This window comes from Trichoderma virens, assembly GCF_000170995.1.
Source record: "Trichoderma virens Gv29-8 chromosome Unknown TRIVIscaffold_82, whole genome shotgun sequence".
Lineage (NCBI taxonomy): Eukaryota > Fungi > Ascomycota > Sordariomycetes > Hypocreales > Hypocreaceae > Trichoderma > Trichoderma virens.
The window spans coordinates 868238-888677 of record NW_014013667.1 but is presented as its reverse complement, the minus strand read 5'-3'; the positions used below and the strand labels follow the sequence as shown (position 1 = coordinate 888677).

The following is a 20440-nucleotide window of genomic DNA, read 5'->3' as shown; positions in this document are numbered from 1 at the left end:
GCCAGCAGACTTACACACGAAGAGACCTGATCATAGTTTATATAGGCAGCGAATACAATACAAGTAGAACAGGAGCGTGCTACTCATTGATCGTCATTGCTACCAGACACCTCTCAAGGTTCTTGAGGATCATCCTATCTGGTTTATCCCATGACGTGAAATCCATCAAGCATCTCGTTCCAATACCATGCGGTAAATTATCATCCTATTGTTGGCATTTGCAGATGGATCGTCACGCAGTAACCTGTTTTCAACTTTGTCGAGGATGCAGCCAAGAAATATAGGTTCTTGGCCAGTCCAGAGAGGTTCTCACGCCACAATAACCCTCGAAGCAGAGTGAAATGATCCTAGAAAGTGGGGTAGTCCATTCCTGACCATGTTGGTAGCTTTAACGCTTCATCTTTGGCGGCATTATTATCGGCATTGCCAATTGGCAACGAATCCGTCGGCCTGTCCGGGAGACGCTCGATCTGATCCGGCTCATGCTGTGGCGCTCAGAGCTCAGAGAGAATGTGCCACTCAGAGGTCTCTCCTGACACATGTCAACATATATAACCAGAGACGCACAGTCGTAGGCCAATCCTACTCACAACAACCTATTATCCCATCCACACATGTTGGCGAAGCCAATCTCCTATTCCAGTTTGTTTAACTCACTCATTCTTTAAGATCGCAAAATGCATCTCAGTCTAGCCATTCTCATCGCCCTGTCGGGTATGCAGCCGGTAGCAGCCCAATGCACGACAAGCACCCAAGTCATGGTTGGTATTGACACCACCGTTACCGACCTAAACGCCTTCCAGAGCTCGCTCAACTCCGCGTTTCCGGTTTCGTCTGGAGGTGACTCGGACACCACGATCTTTGTTCATACCTCACTCTATACATACCCGGGAGGCAGCTTTTATGGATATGCCACTGCGGACCCCGAACAGCTGAAGAGCGCTGGTTTCCATCTGGTAACAATGACGCAGACGACTACGTCTTGTCCCCCAACGACGACCGAGGAAACATCCGCGTCATTTAGCCTGCCTCCCTCGCCGACTGGCTCAATCTGTACTCCGCATGAGGATCACTGTATGTGCAGTCTTATTCGATGTTGACTCGTTACTGGCTGAGGAAGCCAGGATCTGAAGTCAACTCCACACGGGCATTGTGACATGAAGCTAAATAAGGATTGTAGGGCATTGCTCGCCGACAAACAGCGTTTCTGAGCCTAGCGCAACCTGTTCGCCACATTTCGATCACTGGCACTGCCCTCCTGGTGTGCCATCTCCCACCTACCTACCACCACTAGAAGCGACAGGCACATCGTCCTTCGATGAGACCACGACTGGTGGGCCGTCCGGGACATCTGCGGCAACATCGGCGCCGTCGACTGTGGATACGAACGCTGCGTCTAAGCCTATGGCGATGACACTACTGGGAATTGTTTCCTTAGCATGTCTCATCTCCAACTTTGTCTAGTAGAATTGAGAGGTATGGCACGCATAGAGAAACACATCTGGGTGTTGAATCATGAAAAGAAGGGTCTATGCACCCCTCGACTGAAGGCTGTAATACAGTACGAAATGAGATGGTTCTAGTCGTAAGCTTCTGTAGTTCAAATAACTGAATGATGAGAGGGTGCAAACTTCCGTTCGACTACCCACCAACAGCACCTACCATTTGGGTAGCACATAGAGAGATTAATTGATATTCTCGCCTTATTTAAAGTCATGGACTCTTTAATACATGTTCTGTCCATTTTACGAGTAAAATATAGAGTTGTACTAACGTTCGTGAGAGTTGAATAAGCTGATATACCTTCGATATCCAGCTTGTTTTGTATGGCCGTGCCATTAAGAAGGTCAAACGCACACAAATAAGTCGTGTAGCTCCAGACAGCGGAGCAGCAAGGCGCCAAGCACAAACAGAACACTTCACATTGCCTCTCTAAGAATATAGATATACAGAGGGATGACTACGCCAGATTGACTGCGAGTTTGAACAACAGCTCAAATAAATAGCCTTGTTTGCTCACCGACCTTCTGTAAATATCTGTGCAGCCTGTAATAGAAACAAGCAAACAGAAGTCACCCATAGGCGCACAGACAGCTCCAAGTGACGGTGTGGTGCCACATTGGTTCTACTTCGTACTCTGGTCCTCAGATGGTTGCCAAGAAGCCGAAGGTAGGGGGTGTCTCCGTTCTGTGGAGTAGCAACTGCGCTAGCGCGCCTGCTTCCTTATGGGGGGCTTACGAAGGCTGGGCGACGAGCATATAAGCAGCCCTGACCATCAAGGTCTATGGCGCAGCAGCTACGCAGGTCGCCGAACTTTCAATATTGCCTCATTCTCACGGTCATAACTTTGGTCGCTAAAGTAGTATTGAATGAGGATGGGGGTCCGCAGTATTGTATTTGCTCTGGCGGCAGCCTTTTGTCTCCGGGCTGGTCTGGCGAGCTCCTTACTGCAATTCCATCATGAAGAGAATTTCGCCAGTCAATCCGCCCCGAAGGCGTTTTTGAACCAAGTTGGGCCGGTTTGTGGTGTTCATTCCACGGCATAACTTTAGCCAAGCGCTCTAACAGATGAAGGCATCCATTGATAGCATCGTTGAAATACACCAAGTCTTCGTCACTTACGAAGAACAAGTCGTTGCTTCTGATATCGACTCGTCCCATCGCAGCGCGGAGAAGAAGCAATTGCTAAAACGCATGAGCAAGTTTTACGGCTCCTGGAACAATCTTCATCCAAGGCATAGACTCCTTGAGGCTCTCCACGGCTTCTACCGTTATAAGGAGAAGAATCTACCAGAGCTAGAGCGGTGGAAAACACTCTATGATAATGCATCGCCGCAGCAGAAAATGGTGAGGCAAATTTCTCTCATTCATTGTTCCCGCAATTCGCCTCGGATCGCATCTGACACATTCAGCTTCTGGAGGACACGGTGCAATACAGCCAAAAATTTGCTTCCGTCGCTAACCTGATAACTGCTAACCACGAGTTGTGCCAAGAAGTGCTCCAGTCCGCGCTTGAATTCTATGAGATCCATCCCAGTGAGCTCGAGCAGTTTGTTCGAGACAGGGAAAGTCACGGACACACTGCGGACAGAGTTAGCGTCTCTCAGGGGTTGAAGCATTTGGTTCGCGACTGGTCCGACGAAGGAGATGTAGAACGCATTCAAGCATTTCCAATTATTCTGCGCTCCCTGCACAACCTTTTTCCAAACCGTGAGAATCAGAGAGTCCGGATTCTCTTACCAGGCTCGGGCCTCGGGCGCCTAGGTCACGAAATTGCCGCCCTTCGAGGTAAGTGTACTGCGCGACTGGTGCTGGAGTGGCGGCTGACAAGCTATGTCTAGGCTTTGAGGTCACGAACAACGAATGGTCCATGTACATGAACACACTATATCGCTTTATAGAGAAGCAGAAGGACATGAATAACCGCAAAGTTCACCCTTTTGTGGACAGCTGGTCGCATCATTCCACCTCGGCAAATATGATGCGTGGTGTTCTCTTCCCAGACAAATATATTGTAACGTCCTAATCCCTATTCCTGGTATAGGGTAAGGGTTCCTAAGGTAATAAACCTAAGTCGTAGGTTTATATTAGCAGAGAGGACAGGGAGTAGCTTTTAAGCAGTTATAATTATAAGTGCGTAAAAGTAAAATAAAAAATATAACTTATATTTAGTTTTAATACTTTATTAACGACTGGCTATTTAAACTATTTAAATAATTATAATAAAGTGAACTTATATATCCAGTTGTTCTTTTAGGCTTATATTGTAATATCCCTTTATACTGGGTGAGCTTATAACTTTAATATTAAGGCTTATTTTTTAAATTATATATACTAAAGTAAGCTTTAGAATCCTTAATCTTAATTAGTCATTCCTTCTGTATTTTACCTAAAGGGTACATACTTTTATTTAGGTTATAATATAATGTCCCTCTTTTATTAATTTTACCTTTAAAACCTATATATAATACATTAGGCCCCTATATTAGTTCTTAAGTAAGTCTTTTTTTTTATTTTTAATAATACTTTACAGTATTACTAAGTAAAGTTAACAATCTTCTGTTATTAAAAAATCTTTAAAAAATTATAAAACAGCAGTATTTATAATTAAAATTATTAAATTCCTCGTTATACTTTACTTATATTATAAAATTAATAAATTACCTTATAAAATGGCGCTTAAGTATAAGAAGTATAAAAAGTATATATATTATAGTTATACTTACGATAGAAATAGGATTTTATTAGCTAATAGTAAGTAATTTTCTATTTTTTTTTTACTAATGTTTTTTTTTATATTAATTTTATAATATAATGTTTAACTATTAAAAAAAAACATATAAATATTAAAAAGTATTAAATAGAATAAAAACTATTATAATAACAGCAGTAAATAATATTATTAACTTAATAGATAAATAAAAAGTTTATACAGCTAGCTAAGCTGTAAAAGCAGTATAAATAAATTAATATTTACAAAAAGCAAATACTCTGCAGAGGTGTTTATTCTTTAAATAAGTTAAATAAGATAGAATAGGCTAAGTTAAAAGCAGTTATTAACGTACAGTCTTCCGGCGGGGTTAACGTAATTAATTAAAATGCAGTTTTTAGTAATATAATCTAAGGTTTTAATAAAACTATTTTATCAGTTCTTAAAAGTTAAAGCTTTTAATAGGTTCCTAAGTATTATAGGCGGGTCTATACCCTTCCTATTAAACTAAGTATTTAATTCTATTATTATATTCTAGGTTTCAGTGTATAGTAAATACTTTTTCTATATCTCAGTCTTTTTTTTTTTCTAGTACTATAATTTTATTTAAAATTAATTCTTTAGTTTCTTTATTAATTTATACCTTTTTTAATAATAATATATAAAATACTGGGTATTTTAGTTTTATATTTTTAGGCATTTTAAATTCATAGTTAACTTCTCCGATTTTCTTTAAAATTTTAAATAGTTTAATTTTCCTAAAATCTAACTTATTATTTAGTCGGTTTATTTTAATATTTAGCATTTTATAGCCTTATAAGTATTAAATTAAGTAAACTATATCTCCCTCCTAAAGGGTTAGTCCTTTAATTTTATCTTAGTTTATATAGTGTTTTATACAGTCTTATATAAGTTTAAGTTAAGTACATAATTCTTTATGTAGATTAACTATAAGTTCTGCTTATATTTATACTTTATTAACATTTAGTCTTTTAAAAGGGGGTTTATATATTAAAGGTATATATTTATAAAGTGCATAAAATAGTATTAGCTTAGTAAATTTAGATTTTATACTATTATAATAAAGCTGGGTAAGGGGTAACTTTTCAGCCTAATTATTTTATTTAAGATTAATATAGTATTATAAATATTACTTAATAACTTAGTTTATCCTTTTTATTTATCTATCTGTCTATAGGTAGTAAACAGTGCTGAGTTTATAGTTAACTTTAAGTTTTACCATTAGTTCTTATTAAAACTTAAAAGTAAATATTTATCCTCTATCTAAGATAATTTCTTTTAATAGGTTATAATTAGTTACTATTATCTTAATGTAGGTGTATATAAGATTTTCTGTATTATATGACTTTTTATACAGTAGAAAATATACTTACTTCGTAAATTTATTTACTACTATAAGGATACTGTCGTAAATAACCTTTATAAAGGGTTTTTATAATAATAGTAGGTCTATAATATAGTTAAATATAATAACTTCCTAAGGTAACTTTAGAATTAGTAAAGGTTATAGTATCTTATATAGCTTATATTATTTATACTTTACTTATTAGTATTTATCGTATATTAATATAATATTAGCTACTATCTTCTTTATTCTTTAGAACGAGTAAACAGTGTATATTTATTAATTTATAGTTATAATTCCTTAATATCCAAACTGAGGATATTTATAGATATATTTTATAACTTTCTTCTATAGGTCTGGGGGTACCTAGTATTTAGTTTTAACTATTAATTATCTTTCTTTAAATGTAACCTATAAAAGGAACTTATTCTTTACCTAATCTTTAATATATTCTTTAATTTCCTTAAGTATTTTATTATATTCTTTAATTTAATATATTATATATAATTTTTTTTATTTATAATTACCTTCTGCATTTTTTTAAAGGATTTATATTTAGTAGTCTAGTATTTTTTAAAAGTAGTTAGGTTTTTGGCTTAAAGTATTAGTATATCTGTTTTTTTCTCTTTTATAATATATTAGTTTATATTTATAGTTTAAAAGGAATTTAAAGTATTTTAATTATTATTATAATAATTTCTGGGTAGTAGTAAAAAATATAATATTTTTATAATTAGTATAGATTTTAATTTTATGTTTGTTTCTTCAATAATAGTGGCTTTATTTATTTATATAGTTTTTTATTCCCAGAAATTCCTTATTATAGATGGAGTAGTATATTTTAATATCGTTTAGTTTTCTAAAATAAAAGGTTATAAAGTAAAATTTCCTATTATTACTAAGTTAACTTATTACTCCTCCTATTATATATTCTAATACATCTATCTTAATAATAATAGGTTTATTAAGATTATATATTACTAAGACAGGTACTAAGGTTACTATATCTTTTAGCGCTTAGAATATTTATTTTATTTTTTTAGTTAGCTTAAAGGTCTTTCCTTTTTTTATTATATTAGTCAGCAGGGCGGCTATTTTAAAGAATCCCTTAATAAATCGTCGGTAATAATTTATAAGTCTAAGGAAGCTTTATATTTTTTTAACGGAGTTAAAAGGCTTTTAATCTTAGATTACAGCGACTTTCTTAGGGTCTATTTTTATTTCTTTAGGTGTTATAATATACCCTAAAAACTTAACTTTTTGTAAATAGAATTTATACTTTTCTAGGTTAATAAGTAAGTTATTTTTTTATAGCGCCTATAGAACTTAGTAAATATACTGTTTATATTCTTCTAAAGTCTTAGAGTAGATAAGAATGTCGTTTATATAGGCAATAGTGAATTTTTCTAAATAGGGTTTAAGCATATAGTTAATTCTTTTTTAAAAGGATATTAGGGCGTTAGTAAGTCTTTAGGGTATAACCTAAAATTTATAAAATTCTCCTAGTATACTAAAGGCTATTTTCTATTTATATCCTTCTTTTATTTTAATAAAATCATAGGCTTCAGTAAGGTTTAATAAAATAAACCATTTACTTCCTTATAGCCTATCTTTTATTTCCGTAATCAGGGGTAGTAGCATTCTATCCTTAACAGTAATACTATTTAGCTATCTGTAGTTAATAATTAGTTAGAGTTTACTGTTTTTCTTTAGAACAAATAGAATAGAGTATCTTATAGGTAATTTAGAGATCTTAATATATCCTTTCTTTTTTTATTCTTTAATCTATTTTTTAAAGGTTTTAAGCTTAAGTTAATTAAGGTTATATAGAGGGAAATACTTTAAGGTAGTCCTTTCTTTTAATTTAATCTTATAATCTTATTTAATATATAGTAATAGCTTAGTTTTTTTATTTTTATTCTTTAGTATTTTCTAAAATAGGTTTTTATACTTTTAATATTATTTAAGGATTTTTCCCAATAGGTTAATAATTTCTTCTAGTATATCCTTAATTATTTTAAGGTATTTATTAATTATCATAAGTTCTCGTTGCACTTAGGTAACTTATTTATAGGATCTTACCTTTATATTCTTTATTTATTTATTTTAATATTAAGGCACTATATTTCTGGGCTTAAGGAGTTAAGGTTTCTAGCTTCCTCTATCCTCCTTTTATATTAAAGTTCTTTTATTATTACACCAATGAATTTAACCTATGCTCTATTATATATTAAGTTTATATCTGCTTAACTATAATATTCCTAAAATAATATTATACTTTAGGGTATTTGTAATATTGTATATAATTAGGGTCTTACAGTTTGCAATTTTAAAGTATAGGTAATTAATCTATTTTTTAATCTATTTATTATTATAATTAAAAGGTTATCCTTCGGTGTAATATAACTTATACTTTTTTTTTTTATATTTCTATAATAACTATAGGTAAATTATAGTTTTTATAGAAATATAATTACCATCTGCTCTAATATCTACCATTACTGTAAGTATTTCTCCGTTCAGTGATACCTTAGTAACGATTTTTCTTACTTTAGTATTTCATTCTTCTTTATTATTATTATAGTTATATTCTTTATTAAAGGTTATAAAGTATTATTAGGTCTTTTAGTGCCCTTTTATAAAAGACGGTTTTTATTTTTTAAATATTAGTCTTTAATCTTACTGTATATATATTATTTATATTTTTTATTTTTATAGTTTTTTTAGTTTAAATCTTTAAGGCTATAGTAGAGTTTTATTTATTATATATAGATTCTATAATTTACTGTATTATATTCCCTATTAGAAGTTCCTTAAAGTTTATAAAGTAATGCTAATTATTTATCCGTTACTCTTTTATAAGTCCTAAAGTCAAATCCTTAATGTATTAAAACCTATATAAGGTCTTATTTAATAATTCTTCTATTATTTTATTAATCCTTATACTATTTATTTAGTTTTTTATCCCTATATTAGATATAAGTTATTTTAAAGCAGCCGCCATATTAATCAACGTAGCAATCTACTATTCCTTCTCTCCAATTATACTATTTAAGTATTTTTCCTATTTTATAAAGCTTGTAGTAATAGTTAAGATATAAATCTAAAGTTCTGCTGTTTATGTATTTTTTTAGTGAAATGGGGTAAGGTTTAAGGATAATGATCTTTAAGTTTTAATTTTTATAAATAACTCCCTATTTCCGGTGTTAGTAAGATTAATATATTTTGTTAACTAAGTAGTTATAGATTTTCCAGGGATAGCTATTATACTTTACTTTCTGCTTAAAGTATTATATATATTAATTATTTATGCAGTTAATTTAATATACCTTTTTATAAAGTTAATAATTAAGGTTAACCTAAGGGTAATCTCCTTAAGTATATTAATATGCTTTATATACTTTAAAAATTTTATTGGTATTATAAACGTAGATAATTTTATATTTATTATTATATAGGTGCTATTCTTTAAGTTATTTAAAGAAGTTTTTTTTAAAGTCTTCTCCTTTAAAGTATAGTTTTAATTATATTCAGCTCCTAATGTATACATTCAGTTATATTTAAAATTCATTAATTTTTTTAACTTTTAATAGTTTATATCTAAGGTTAATAATATTTACAGTATATTAAAGGGCCAGGGGTATTCTATAGTTTTATAAGTCCCCTCTATAGTTATTTTCCTAGATATTAGTTTTTTTAGGTATTTCTGTGTTTAGGATAATATCTTCTAATTTAAAGTTAGAGTCTTTATAAGTAGGGCTATCTGCTTATTATAGAAGTACTATTACTTAACTTCCTTTTTCTATAAAATAGACTTTTTTTTTAGGTTTAGGGATTTTATCCTTTTCTTTATTTTTCTTTAGGGCTTTACAGTTTTTAGTTATATAACCCAGCTTACTGCAGTTGTAGTATTTAAAGTCTTTCTTCTTTTATATAGCGTTAAAGTCTATTCTTCTTAATTTACTACTATTATTTTTAGCGATATAGTTTTATTACTTTTTACCTTAGTTTACCTAATATTTATTTTCTTTATATATTTTCTTAAAGATATCTATCTTTAATTTATAGAGTAGGTTATTAGCTTTAATATATTTGTTTATAAATAACATAAGGTTATGCTTAGACTAGTTAAGGTTATATACTTCTTTTTTAAGTTTAGGTTTAAGTTTATCGTAGAATTGTTTAATAAGGGCTAATTCTCTTTATTTAACTTTTATAGAGATATCTCTAAAGCTTACTATATAGTTTAAGCATTTTCCTTTTTAATATATATTAATAAAATGATTTTCGGTTATATAAATTTCTCTAATATCTCTAAAAGCTTTCTTAAGTTCTTTTATATATTCTTTATAATTACTAAAGATTTTTTAAGTTTTTTTATCGGCTACTCTAGCTTTAGCTCCTAAGTAGTTATTTAAAATAAATCTAAACTACTGTAGGGTTTATCTTTTAAGGCGTAAGGTAGTAAAGTAAACCTTTTTTTTAGGGGTATTAAAGGTATTTTTAAAGTCTTTAAAATAGGCTTTAAGTTAAATTAGGTGTCCCCTAAGTTCTTTAATATTTCCGTTATATATAGGCAGTAGTTAACGTTTAATAAAAATATTAATATCTTTTTCTTTTAGTTTTTTATTAACTTTATTAACCTTAATGATAAATACCTTTAGGAGAGCTGTAACTTACTTCTGCAATATTTTACTAATATTTCCTATATCTTCTATAATAATATTTCTTTTATTATCTATTTAAAATCTATTAGGGCTGCTAATTAGGGTGTTGGCGTTAAATAATTTAAGTATAGTGGTTTCTTTTACTTAAAAGATAGTTAATATCCTTTTAAATAAAAGTTATTAATGTATAACGTCTTAATCCTTATTTTTAATATAGGGTAAGGGTTCCTAAGGTAATAAACCTAGGTTATAGGTTTATATTAATAAAAAAGACAGAAAATAGCTTTTAAGCAATTGTAATTATAAATATATAAAAGTAAAATAAAAAGTATAATTTATATTTAATCTTAATACTTTATTAACAATTAGCTATTTAAACTATCTAAATAATTATAATAAAGTAAACTTATATATCCAGTCGTTCCTTTAGGCTTATATCGTAATATCCCTTTATACTAGGTAAGCCTGTAACTTTAGTATTGAGGCTTATTTTTTAAGTTATACGTACTGGAGTGAGCTCCAGAATCCTTAATCCTAATTAGTTATTCCTTCTGTATTTTACCCAGAGGGTACGTACTTCTGTTTAAGTCGTAACATATATTAATTCTAACGACGTCTTACTTATTGAAGGTGATTTTACAACGATTCTGAAGGGGCATGGCAAATTCGATGCAATCGTCACACACTTCTTCATTGATACGGCCAGGAACTTGATGGCATATTTGGATACGATCCATCGGCTTCTGAAGCCTGGCGGTTTTTGGATTAACTATGGTCCTCTACTGTATGGTAGTGGTCCATTTGTGCAGTTGTCGCTGGATGAGCTTATGCAAGTTATTGTGGCCAAGGGTTTCCACTTAGTGAATAGTCCTTCACAGGAAGCACTCCATGCTGATATACGTAATACTACCTTGCAGGATATTCCTGTATGGAGTGTAGAGGCTACAGATGGGTTTGATGCTAGGGCATTGGTGAAAAATGCTTATCTAGCTCAGTTTTGGATTGCAGTGAAAATATAATTGATTGCGAGTAATGTAAAATATTTCCTGTCGACTAAAATCTATTGATGATTTTGCGAAGCTATCTTATAAAATCAGCACATCTATTTAAACGCATAGAGAAGCTTACGTTTTATGCCTAGAATTATCTACGATATACGGAATATATAGCCCCTGCTAATAAACAGAGATCTAATATATAGGTAAGTAGTGAAAAGAATTACATTAGAGGAATGATATATTAGAAGAAAAAGAGGGATATACGCCGCTATACCCAGATATATTCACCTACTTAACAGTCTAATCTCCATAATTCTTATATTTAAATTAATCCTTTCTGTTTTAACTACTGTAACTTAGCTGTTGAAGGACCAAAGTTAACATTGGTGGAGTGGGTGTGGTGTAGTGGGGTGAACCTAATGGCTTAGTCATTGATACTACGATAAGAATATACTGATGTCGGGGGTTTAACCTACCGTATATTTGTGGGGCAAAGACGGTAACGGTTCCGTTTTTCGTAATGGCTGAGTAACCAAACGGTGAAAATCTTTTAGCGCGGGAGTTAGCGCGAGGGTTAGCTAACCGCCAAAAACGGAGCGCTATGACTCCAGATGTAGAGGCTTGGGATGCCAGAAATGGAGGACATTTCACTCAAGAGAAGAGCTTGACGGGACCCCGAATTCTCCTCTACCTATGGTCGTATGTGCTTGATTGCAGGTGTAATTCTGTTTAACTTGACCGGTTGACGGAGGATATTACAAAGGCAAAAAACATACAACAGCCGGTGTTCATTCATGGTCACCTGTTTAACTACCTGTAGGTACTAACCATTAGTTCATAAGCGTTGGGGATACAATACATCACAAACCACTCGGCGACGTGATCTTAATTGTTTAGCGTGTGTGTGTCTTACAAAAGGAGCGATGAGCCTAATAGTCATTTCCTATTATCAACTGAGTTACGCTCCAAAGTGAACAAAAGGAATACATCCAATGAAATCACCTGGTGCTGCGCTTTTCCTTACTTTCTTGAGAGCAGAATGAAACGCTTCAGACACCTCACCCACTCCGCCACTCCCCTTGAGTAAGTGGCTGTAAAACTCTTTGGAGAAGAGACAGCAGCTCTCGTCATCCGCCTTCCACATGTTTCCGATAGCATGCCTAAACCTAGTCAGCTGAAAGCTGTTGACAACGTGAAGACCCTCATCGGCTAGGTTCAACACAAAGTTGTTGGCCGTGTGATAGGCGCCGAGCTACGCTTGCTAGTCGTCCCTCTAAAGCGATCGGGGGCTCACTGCGGGTTGTTGATTCAGAGCCCTCGTTAGACAGCTTGTAGCCATGGCCCAGTTTTTCATGGGAGCATAAAGTCCACCACCGTTGCGAGCTCCAAAAAATATGGACTGATCGATATGCTCCGGCTTTGTTCATTTGAGCATAACAGTCGTGGATTAATTTACCCAGCACTCGAGCACAACAGTTTCGGTGGTATCACGGTGATGCCTTGTAAGCAGCTTATTGCTACACTAAATATCTATAGCAATCTGTAGCTGTTGCACAATACGACTGATCTCCTTTTGTTTTAAGCAAGTTTTACTACAATGTAGAGATTGGTAGTTAAGACGGGTGAGATACCTAGGCCAAAGTTCCGCAGATTTGCTCAGGTATTAGAGTACCCTCTCAGCGAAGATCCTCTCCCCTGACTATCTACAGAAAACGAGCTCTGCGCTGCTGAAAATCGTCCTAAGCTATGCTGTATGATTCCTTTCCCAGTAGCCGGGTTTTTACGCGTAATTGAGAACTCTTCCATAGCATACCGGGATCGTCCATTAAGAGCAAGCTCCGCCAGTGCCTTGCCTAGTAACGGCACGAATTTCATGGCCCAGCCAGCTGTAAACACAACTACGCTGTTCTCTCTTCCGCCACGGAGGTATTCCTCAGGAATAAAATCAAGTACAAACATGTTGTCTGTTCTCATCAGCGATGATGCACATGCAGCAAACGTAGTTGGGTCTGAATTAGATCGCTTACCAAAGACATTTGTCTGCAAACAAGTGAGGGTATACGCTGGAACAGTGCAATCAACACCTTTAACATGGTCACGAACGAAGTTCTGTGTATCTTGGATGTCTCTCGGATTGATAACATTCGTTTGTCTGTCATCAGGATCCTTGATCCGCCGGGTAGCTGCGTCGATAGCTATGCGGACGAGGTTTGGCGGACCCCACGGAACGGTAGGGAAACCATAGAACAATCGTGATCGATCTTCGTGATCAGGGGCAAACTGAAACCACATGCCTAGAGCGATGGCGAACATCGTGTTTATAAGTGCATCTCTCCTACAGAACAATAACATGTACTTACTGGGAAACACCGTGCCATTGGGGCCGGCGTTGGAGTTGAAATAGCTGGCTACCATCTCCCAAATGTCCAAATCAAGAGTTATTCCAAAGCTTGGTTGGAGAATATGATTGACATACGCGCCTGCTGTAATGACAATTTTCTTTGTAAGAAAAACAACTTCATCTTTTCCGTGACTGACAGCTTTAACTTTCCATTTGGAAGAATCGTGGTCGTCCGGCACAATGGATTTGACTTCGGTATGCTGCCTAGCTTGTGCACTATAGTGCTTCGCTAGGGTAAGAAGGGACCGGAGAAGAAGTGGTACGTTGATGATTCCATTGTCTGGCGCAAATACGCCAATCCATTTGTCAGGCAGATTCTTGAATGGATACCGCCTCTGGATCTCTTCTGCGGTTACTTGGAAATTATATCATGTTGGCTTCCAGTAGAATAATGAATAAATATGGAACAATTACTCACATATATTGTAAGCCATTTCTAATCGATTCAGATGAACTATTGGGCCCAAGAGAGTTCCTGCATCGCCCCACGTCATCAGACTGAATCTTCAATCAAAGCAATGGGTCATACCTTCTGGTGTATCCTTTCCAACATCTCTATCGCCAAAATTGAGAAGCCCACTCATCCATCGAAGAGATACTCCGGCGTCCCTCTCCAGGTCATCCCAATAGCCCATCGCCTCTACCGCAAGATCTGCCATGAACTCTTCTGTGTACCTTTGTAGAAACATTAGAAACGGCCATACGTTGATATGGCAGGGGTAGAATTACATAGTTCTAAACATGCGAGCCAAGTCATTAGAGCTTCCTGCCTGGTTAAAGAAATTGTTTTGCTCCAAAACAATGACTTTGGAATTAGTTTTTGCAATTTCGTATGCAGTGGCTAGTCCAACAGGACCACCTCCAATGACAACGACGTCAAACAAATCCATGGCTATCTTAATGACCGCTGGGAAATTGGTCTATACCAGTGATGGGGAAACGCAAAATGGTACGCCGCCGAATATGCGAGATGAGCTGCCGTGATGATAAGTCTTAAGTGAACTTGTGGAGTGCTCCGACTATGATCAGACGACTACAAGTGCATATGCATAATATAGCCTGAATTTGCGAGAAACATCAGTGAACGAATGAGAAATTGGAGGAATTGCTGCCCAACGCCTGCAGCTAAAATCGTGAAGTTCTTATTTTGATGTCTAGTACGAAGTACATGCGTCTTCTGGCCACTTAAATTATGTAGAGATATATTGATACATCACAACTCAAGATAGAAATAAAGCGGTAGCCTATTTAATATCATATGACGTATACTCATCAATATCAAGCTATAGAGAATTACGAACAATCCTAATTTATCATCCTACCTAGGCTATATCTACATGAACCGCCAGCATTTATACAGTGTGTCCATTACAAGGGAAACAGTATGGACTCCCAACGATATAAAGGCTCTGATTCATACACTGCTTTTTTCTACTCAATTAATCTTCTCATAAACCATCTTAGTCTCTCAAAAGTTCATCATAGAGCCCCAGTTTTTCATCATGGGCGGTCAAACATTTGATCAAGATTCCATTTCCTCCACCACTGCTATTTCCATTCCCTCTACCAATACTATTTCCTTTAAAGATCGCTGGGCCAGGGAGCTAATTCGTGTCAAGCTTGCCAGCGAGCTGAACGAACTTATCGCTAAGGATAAATTCGATGATTCAATCAAGACCCCGCCATTCTTCAACTCTGGCAACCTCCCCCCTCGGCCTGACCTCCCGGTCGTTACAGACCCAGGGGTTGTGCCCCCGCTCAAGGTTTGTATCGTTGGTGCTGGTGTTGCGGGGCTATATCTTGCTATGATGCTTGAAAGTCTCAATATTCCAAACCTCAAAATCGATATTCTTGAGGCAAACTCTAGGGTTGGCGGCCGTATATTCACTCATCGGTTCAGCAACGACGACGACGACTATTACGACGTCGGGGCCATGAGATTTCCCAAAATCGCCATAATGAAACGGGCTTTCGACCTTTTTAAAATGACTAAAATGGAAATCATTCCATACTATCTCGATGGAGGACCAAGCTGTCCATCGTTATTTAACGACCGATTGTTTGTCCCCGATACTAAAGACCCTTTCCACATCAGCAACAGTAACGGAGGAGTGGTGCCTGATAATCTGGCTCATCCGGACGACGTTGGCGCGGCCATGAATGCGGTGTTCGAGCCATACAAAACGGCTTTAGAAGAGGATTTTGACAGAGGATTCAGACTATTACTGTCTGTCGATGATTTCAGTACCAGAGAATATCTTAGACGAGGTGGACCAAACGGCGATAGAGAGTCACGTTACGATTTCCATACTATCCAATGGATGGAGACTCTATCGACAGGAACCAATTTATTTGACCAAGCATTCGCCGAGAGCGTCGTGGATTCGTTCCATTTCGACGGTTCGAGCAATGCTGACCCTGCAACATGGTGGCGCATCAAGGGAGGAACGGAGCGACTTACACATGAGATGCAACGTCGGCTGCGTACCAAAGTTCAAACCGGAAAAAGAGTGGAAGGCATTTATATGAATCCTGACAGCGCCGCAAGGGAAGCAAGTATGTCTGTCATGTGTGCTGGGGAGAGAAAGAAACGAGAGGGCTACCACACCGTCTTCAATACTACATCACTTGGATGCCTTGGCCGTATGGATATGACTACTCTGGATCTTCACCCCGTACAGAGAGACGCGATAAGGTCACTTCACTACGATGATTCGACCAAGGTAGCACTCAAGTTTAGCCACCCCTGGTGGATCGACCACGGCATCACACATGGGGGTGCGGGCTCGACTGACAGACCTATCCGTGTGTGCGTCTATCCATCCTACGAATCGAATGACAAAGATGAGATACTCAAGAAACCCGCAGTGCTCTTAGCTTCATACACGTGGTCTCAGGATGCAACCAGGATGGGATCACTGCTCCAACCAGGGGCTGTGCATCCAAAGGAGGCAGAACTTGTGGACCTTATTCTGAGGGACTTAGCAAGCCTACACAACCTTGCATACGATGATCTCAAGAAGCTGTACATTGGCGTACACCACGGCTTCTCATGGTCGCAAGACCCCTTTACAGCAGGAGCCTTTGCACTTTTCGGCCCGGGGCAGTTCAGCAACTTTTATCCTTACCTCACTCGGCCTGCCTCCAAGGGTAACTTTCACATTGTTGGTGAGGCTGCTAGTACCCATCATGCCTGGGTCGTTGGCTCTCTCAATAGCGCCTACGCCGCCGTGTACAAGTTCTTGCTTCAGCATCATCTCTTTCAGTACATGGACCGCCATACACAACTATGGGGCACAGTCGACGAATTTGACAGTAGCGAAACGGGAATAGCGCACCTGCAGGTGGCTTTGGCTCATCTTGAGGAGGGTGAGAAGCTGAAGATTTAAAGCCCAACCAAACTGGTACATCGTAAATCGGCAAATAGGTCTATAGCAACCTGAATGGATTCTTACTATGATTGGACTGCCTACTCAAATGGCCTATTGATTACGGCTAAAAGGCTCTATGTACTGTAGATGCATGCGATCTGTACGCTGCAGAATGCTTCCTCGACCCAACGAGAAATCAGGCCATGGTTGGGCATCAGATCACCCTCAATGCATCCAACGCATGCTATCAATCTACGTGTACAAATGCGTGTGTTAGTCTGCCTGGAAGAATTGGGAACTGAGGTTCAGTCAGCCTGTAGATAACATCAGAACCCCACATTATTTTCAGCCGCATACATATCTACTCTCCTAGATGCTGAGTCCCACTCCTTATGGCGGAGACTGATACTGCATAGGATCATTTAGACCCATGCAGACTTCTCCACTTCTGCTTGCGTAGACGCTTGGGTGACACTGCGGCTTTGTCTTATTGATCCTACTGTATCAATACGCATCTCCACAATAAGAAAAAGAACTTGAATATTCACTCTCTTCCCGCACTGAGTGCTTGCTACAGCATATTCAATCATTGTTGTAGTAATCAAGGGTCATACGACAGGAAAAGAGTTTACCGGGGCGATGAATCAATCTAGGTATTCCAGAGTATAAAGATGCAATCAATATAGAGCATTCATAGGTATATATCAACTGATGCCAGTGTTCCTGAATTGAGTCATTCTCAATATCCCACCCCCGCGTCAGAACTATAATATATCGCTTGGGTGCCAATGCATAAACTACCAATTGATATGGTGATGCTATGCCGGGGGGTTACCAACTCTTTTCTCTTCTATGAGCAGCAAGGTTAGAATAGTCATGCCTGAAATGTAACCCCCAACTTACAATCATCTGTCAAGGGGGCAGAAAAATAAATCTTGCGGCCGGTGAAGCCAGGACTGATCTTGATTCCGTCCCGGGGTATGGCATGGCCGAATCCAAGAGTTACGGAGTAGAGTTCGAGAGACGACTCCTGTGCTGGTAAGTTGACGACAAGAGTAACATTGATACCGTAAGCCTTGTCAAAAACGGAACCGTCACCCCAGATATTGAAATCTTCATCTCCATCTTTGATTTCTTTAGAGAAGGCTACGCAGTTCGCGAAATGAACATGAACAGCTGTGACGGCGCCGCCGTTATTCCCCTTGCATTCGACATAGGCCCTCTGTAGTGGAGCGGTCGTTTCCGCTGGATTGGTGATTGAAAGGTAGACCTCATGACCGTTAACGGAGCTAGCATGTGGAGCTGTGCGTTTAATAATTGACCCATTTCTGTTGTATGTGATGGAAGTATTGCCATCACACACAGCACCGGTTCCTCCAGCGGAACAGTGATGAGGGAGACTATCAGGCTTCACACCCATGGCTTTGTAAGGTAACGAGAAAAGTAGTGGGATTTGACGAAACTTATGGATCTTGAAGAGAGAAAGGTGCTCTGGATATAAGGCAGATGTAGGAGTATCTCTGATATGAACCTTGGGATATAAACTCAAATCAGTAGAAATGGGTGGAAAGTGTTTCTCCTTTATATGCCGTTCCATACCTCTTCACGCATTGCGTGTATCCACGGCATAACATAATAAAAACGTTCTCAGAATTACGCAATTACGGACAGGATGTAACGAATCATTTTTACCTGTATTAATCCCATTTTGTATACATAACAAATGCATCCTTTTACAAGCTCTGTATGCTCCCATATTATTGCGATTGTCCATACCTTGGCTCCCTATTCACCAATGAGGGCAAATCATGTACCATGATGTCGAAGCTCCGACATCTCCGGTACAACTTCTATACTCTTGGGCATTAATTCATAAGCAGTTTGCGCCTTCCGCCCCACCTTACCTTGCCACATGATCGATATTTCGAAGGATTCTTGGGTCAATTAAAGCCTTCTGAACATAGCTGGATCATGAGAGGATGAGACTTCACCGAAATGCTTTAGCCTAAGACGCACCAGTGCCTGATTGAGCCCCAGCCTGTTGCAATTGGACGATTTCTCCCATTTGCTCCAATTATGCTCCGCGCGGGGAACCTATATTGCAGATTCTCAATTTTTATGATATCAGCGTATTGAGGGGGACTCGGACTTGTATAGCAGAGATACAGCTCACACAGTATGAGGAAAACAGTCTGCAAACAGGCTACAAAGATGATATTATGGACTACCGTACCGACACACCAATAGCGGAAAAGATTACGTCGATAGTAGGTTCGTAGCAAGTATGGTGGTGGTACCGGCTTTATAATGGATCAAACGTCTCGTATGCCCAAATTTATGTACCTATCTAGGTAGCAGTACACGCTTCTCGTATTATCAATTCTCATTATTATATTTCAAGCAACTGTGGAAGGCAAGTATACCGACGAAACTACTCTGATACCCAAATAACAGGTGTCTGGATCACAAACGGTGTTTCGTCATATCTTTCTCCGATCAGCCTCACCATCCAAATTAGGCTCAACCTTCCCTGTACCTACCCTCTTCGCAGCCCACTTTGCCATTATGATCTTGAAGCAAGATATGCGAGCTCCAGACTCCTTGATAGATGGATGTGCTGGCCGACGCTTTTGGCAAGCAAAGAATGCTGATGAAAATGCCATGGTCGCCATTGGATGTGAAGTCCCCGGGGTGTCGAAAGTGGACCTTGAAGCATCGCGAGACTTTCTCGCTCAGCTTGGAATAGGAACAGGCCCTGGTTTACGCACTGTCATGAGTGCCTTGGAAGGAGGGGCTGGGTAAATTTTGAATCTTGATGTTTGCAATATATTTGCACTGCAATGACTAGCTAACATTACGTTCCCAGGATTGGGAGATTTACCCGAGCTATTCTTACAGCCGTGGCTGAGCAAGTGGATGTTATAGAACCTATTATCAAATTCACAGAATGCCTCAATGGGACAGACGGCATACGGGACATCTTCAATTTTGGCTTGGAGGAATGGCACCCGGCCCCGGATATCAAGTATGATTTGATTTGGAACCAAGGGTGTATTTGCCACCTCACCGACAAGCAGTTGGTTGAATACTTAAGAAAGTGCCGGGCCGTGCTTAGGACAAGTAGTGGACTCGTTATTATAAAGGAAAACATCAGTGTCCGTGGTTTTGATATCTTTGATGCCACTGACAGCACTGTTACGAGGCATGTCGACTATGAACGTTGCAATCTTCGAGTGACCGTCCACTGACAGAGAAGCTAGAGAAAACCAAAAATTCCTCAGCATTTTTCGAGAAGCTGGGTTGCGTTTACTGAAATCTGAGATCCAACGCGGCCTTCCTAGAACACTCATGCCTGTCAAGATGTATGCACTAGGACCAGATGAAGCTTAAAACTATATCATTCACTATTTTACTACCTATAATAAGG

General features: G+C 37.4%; 6 protein-coding genes across 6 annotated transcripts; 4 read left to right on the top strand and 2 right to left on the bottom strand.

The window, feature by feature from the left end:
• Nucleotides 1-677: 677 nt before the first annotated feature.
• Nucleotides 678-1464, top strand: TRIVIDRAFT_68086 (uncharacterized protein; the record flags this gene model as incomplete). Its single annotated transcript, XM_014098678.1, has 2 exons — nt 678-1074; nt 1181-1464. The coding sequence occupies 2 exons, from the start codon at nt 678-680 to the stop codon at nt 1462-1464; spliced, it is 681 nt and encodes a 226-aa protein (XP_013954153.1).
• Nucleotides 1465-2568: 1104 nt separating this feature from the next.
• On the top strand, nt 2569-11262 carry TRIVIDRAFT_77023 (uncharacterized protein; the record flags this gene model as incomplete). Its single annotated transcript, XM_014098671.1, has 4 exons — nt 2569-2847; nt 2913-3288; nt 3342-3488; nt 10832-11262. 4 exons carry the CDS (start codon nt 2569-2571, stop codon nt 11260-11262), a joined length of 1233 nt encoding a protein of 410 aa, XP_013954146.1.
• A 1635-nt stretch (nt 11263-12897) lies between these two features.
• On the bottom strand, nt 12898-14532 carry TRIVIDRAFT_193320 (uncharacterized protein; the record flags this gene model as incomplete). Its single annotated transcript, XM_014098670.1, has 6 exons — nt 12898-13205; nt 13269-13535; nt 13602-13997; nt 14061-14117; nt 14172-14317; nt 14384-14532. The coding sequence occupies 6 exons, from the start codon at nt 14530-14532 to the stop codon at nt 12898-12900; spliced, it is 1323 nt and encodes a 440-aa protein (XP_013954145.1).
• A 915-nt stretch (nt 14533-15447) lies between these two features.
• On the top strand, nt 15448-17031 carry TRIVIDRAFT_47086 (uncharacterized protein; the record flags this gene model as incomplete). Its single annotated transcript, XM_014098669.1, has 1 exon — nt 15448-17031. One exon carries the CDS (start codon nt 15448-15450, stop codon nt 17029-17031), a length of 1584 nt encoding a protein of 527 aa, XP_013954144.1.
• A 612-nt stretch (nt 17032-17643) lies between these two features.
• Nucleotides 17644-18538, bottom strand: TRIVIDRAFT_216485 (uncharacterized protein; the record flags this gene model as incomplete). Its single annotated transcript, XM_014098668.1, has 2 exons — nt 17644-17863; nt 17917-18538. Coding segments are annotated over 2 exons (519 nt in total).
• A 1058-nt stretch (nt 18539-19596) lies between these two features.
• On the top strand, nt 19597-20403 carry TRIVIDRAFT_47068 (uncharacterized protein; the record flags this gene model as incomplete). The annotated part of the gene is made up of 3 exons (XM_014098667.1): nt 19597-19811; nt 19880-20232; nt 20276-20403. 3 exons carry the CDS (start codon nt 19597-19599, stop codon nt 20401-20403), a joined length of 696 nt encoding a protein of 231 aa, XP_013954142.1.
• Nucleotides 20404-20440: the final 37 nt, after the last annotated feature.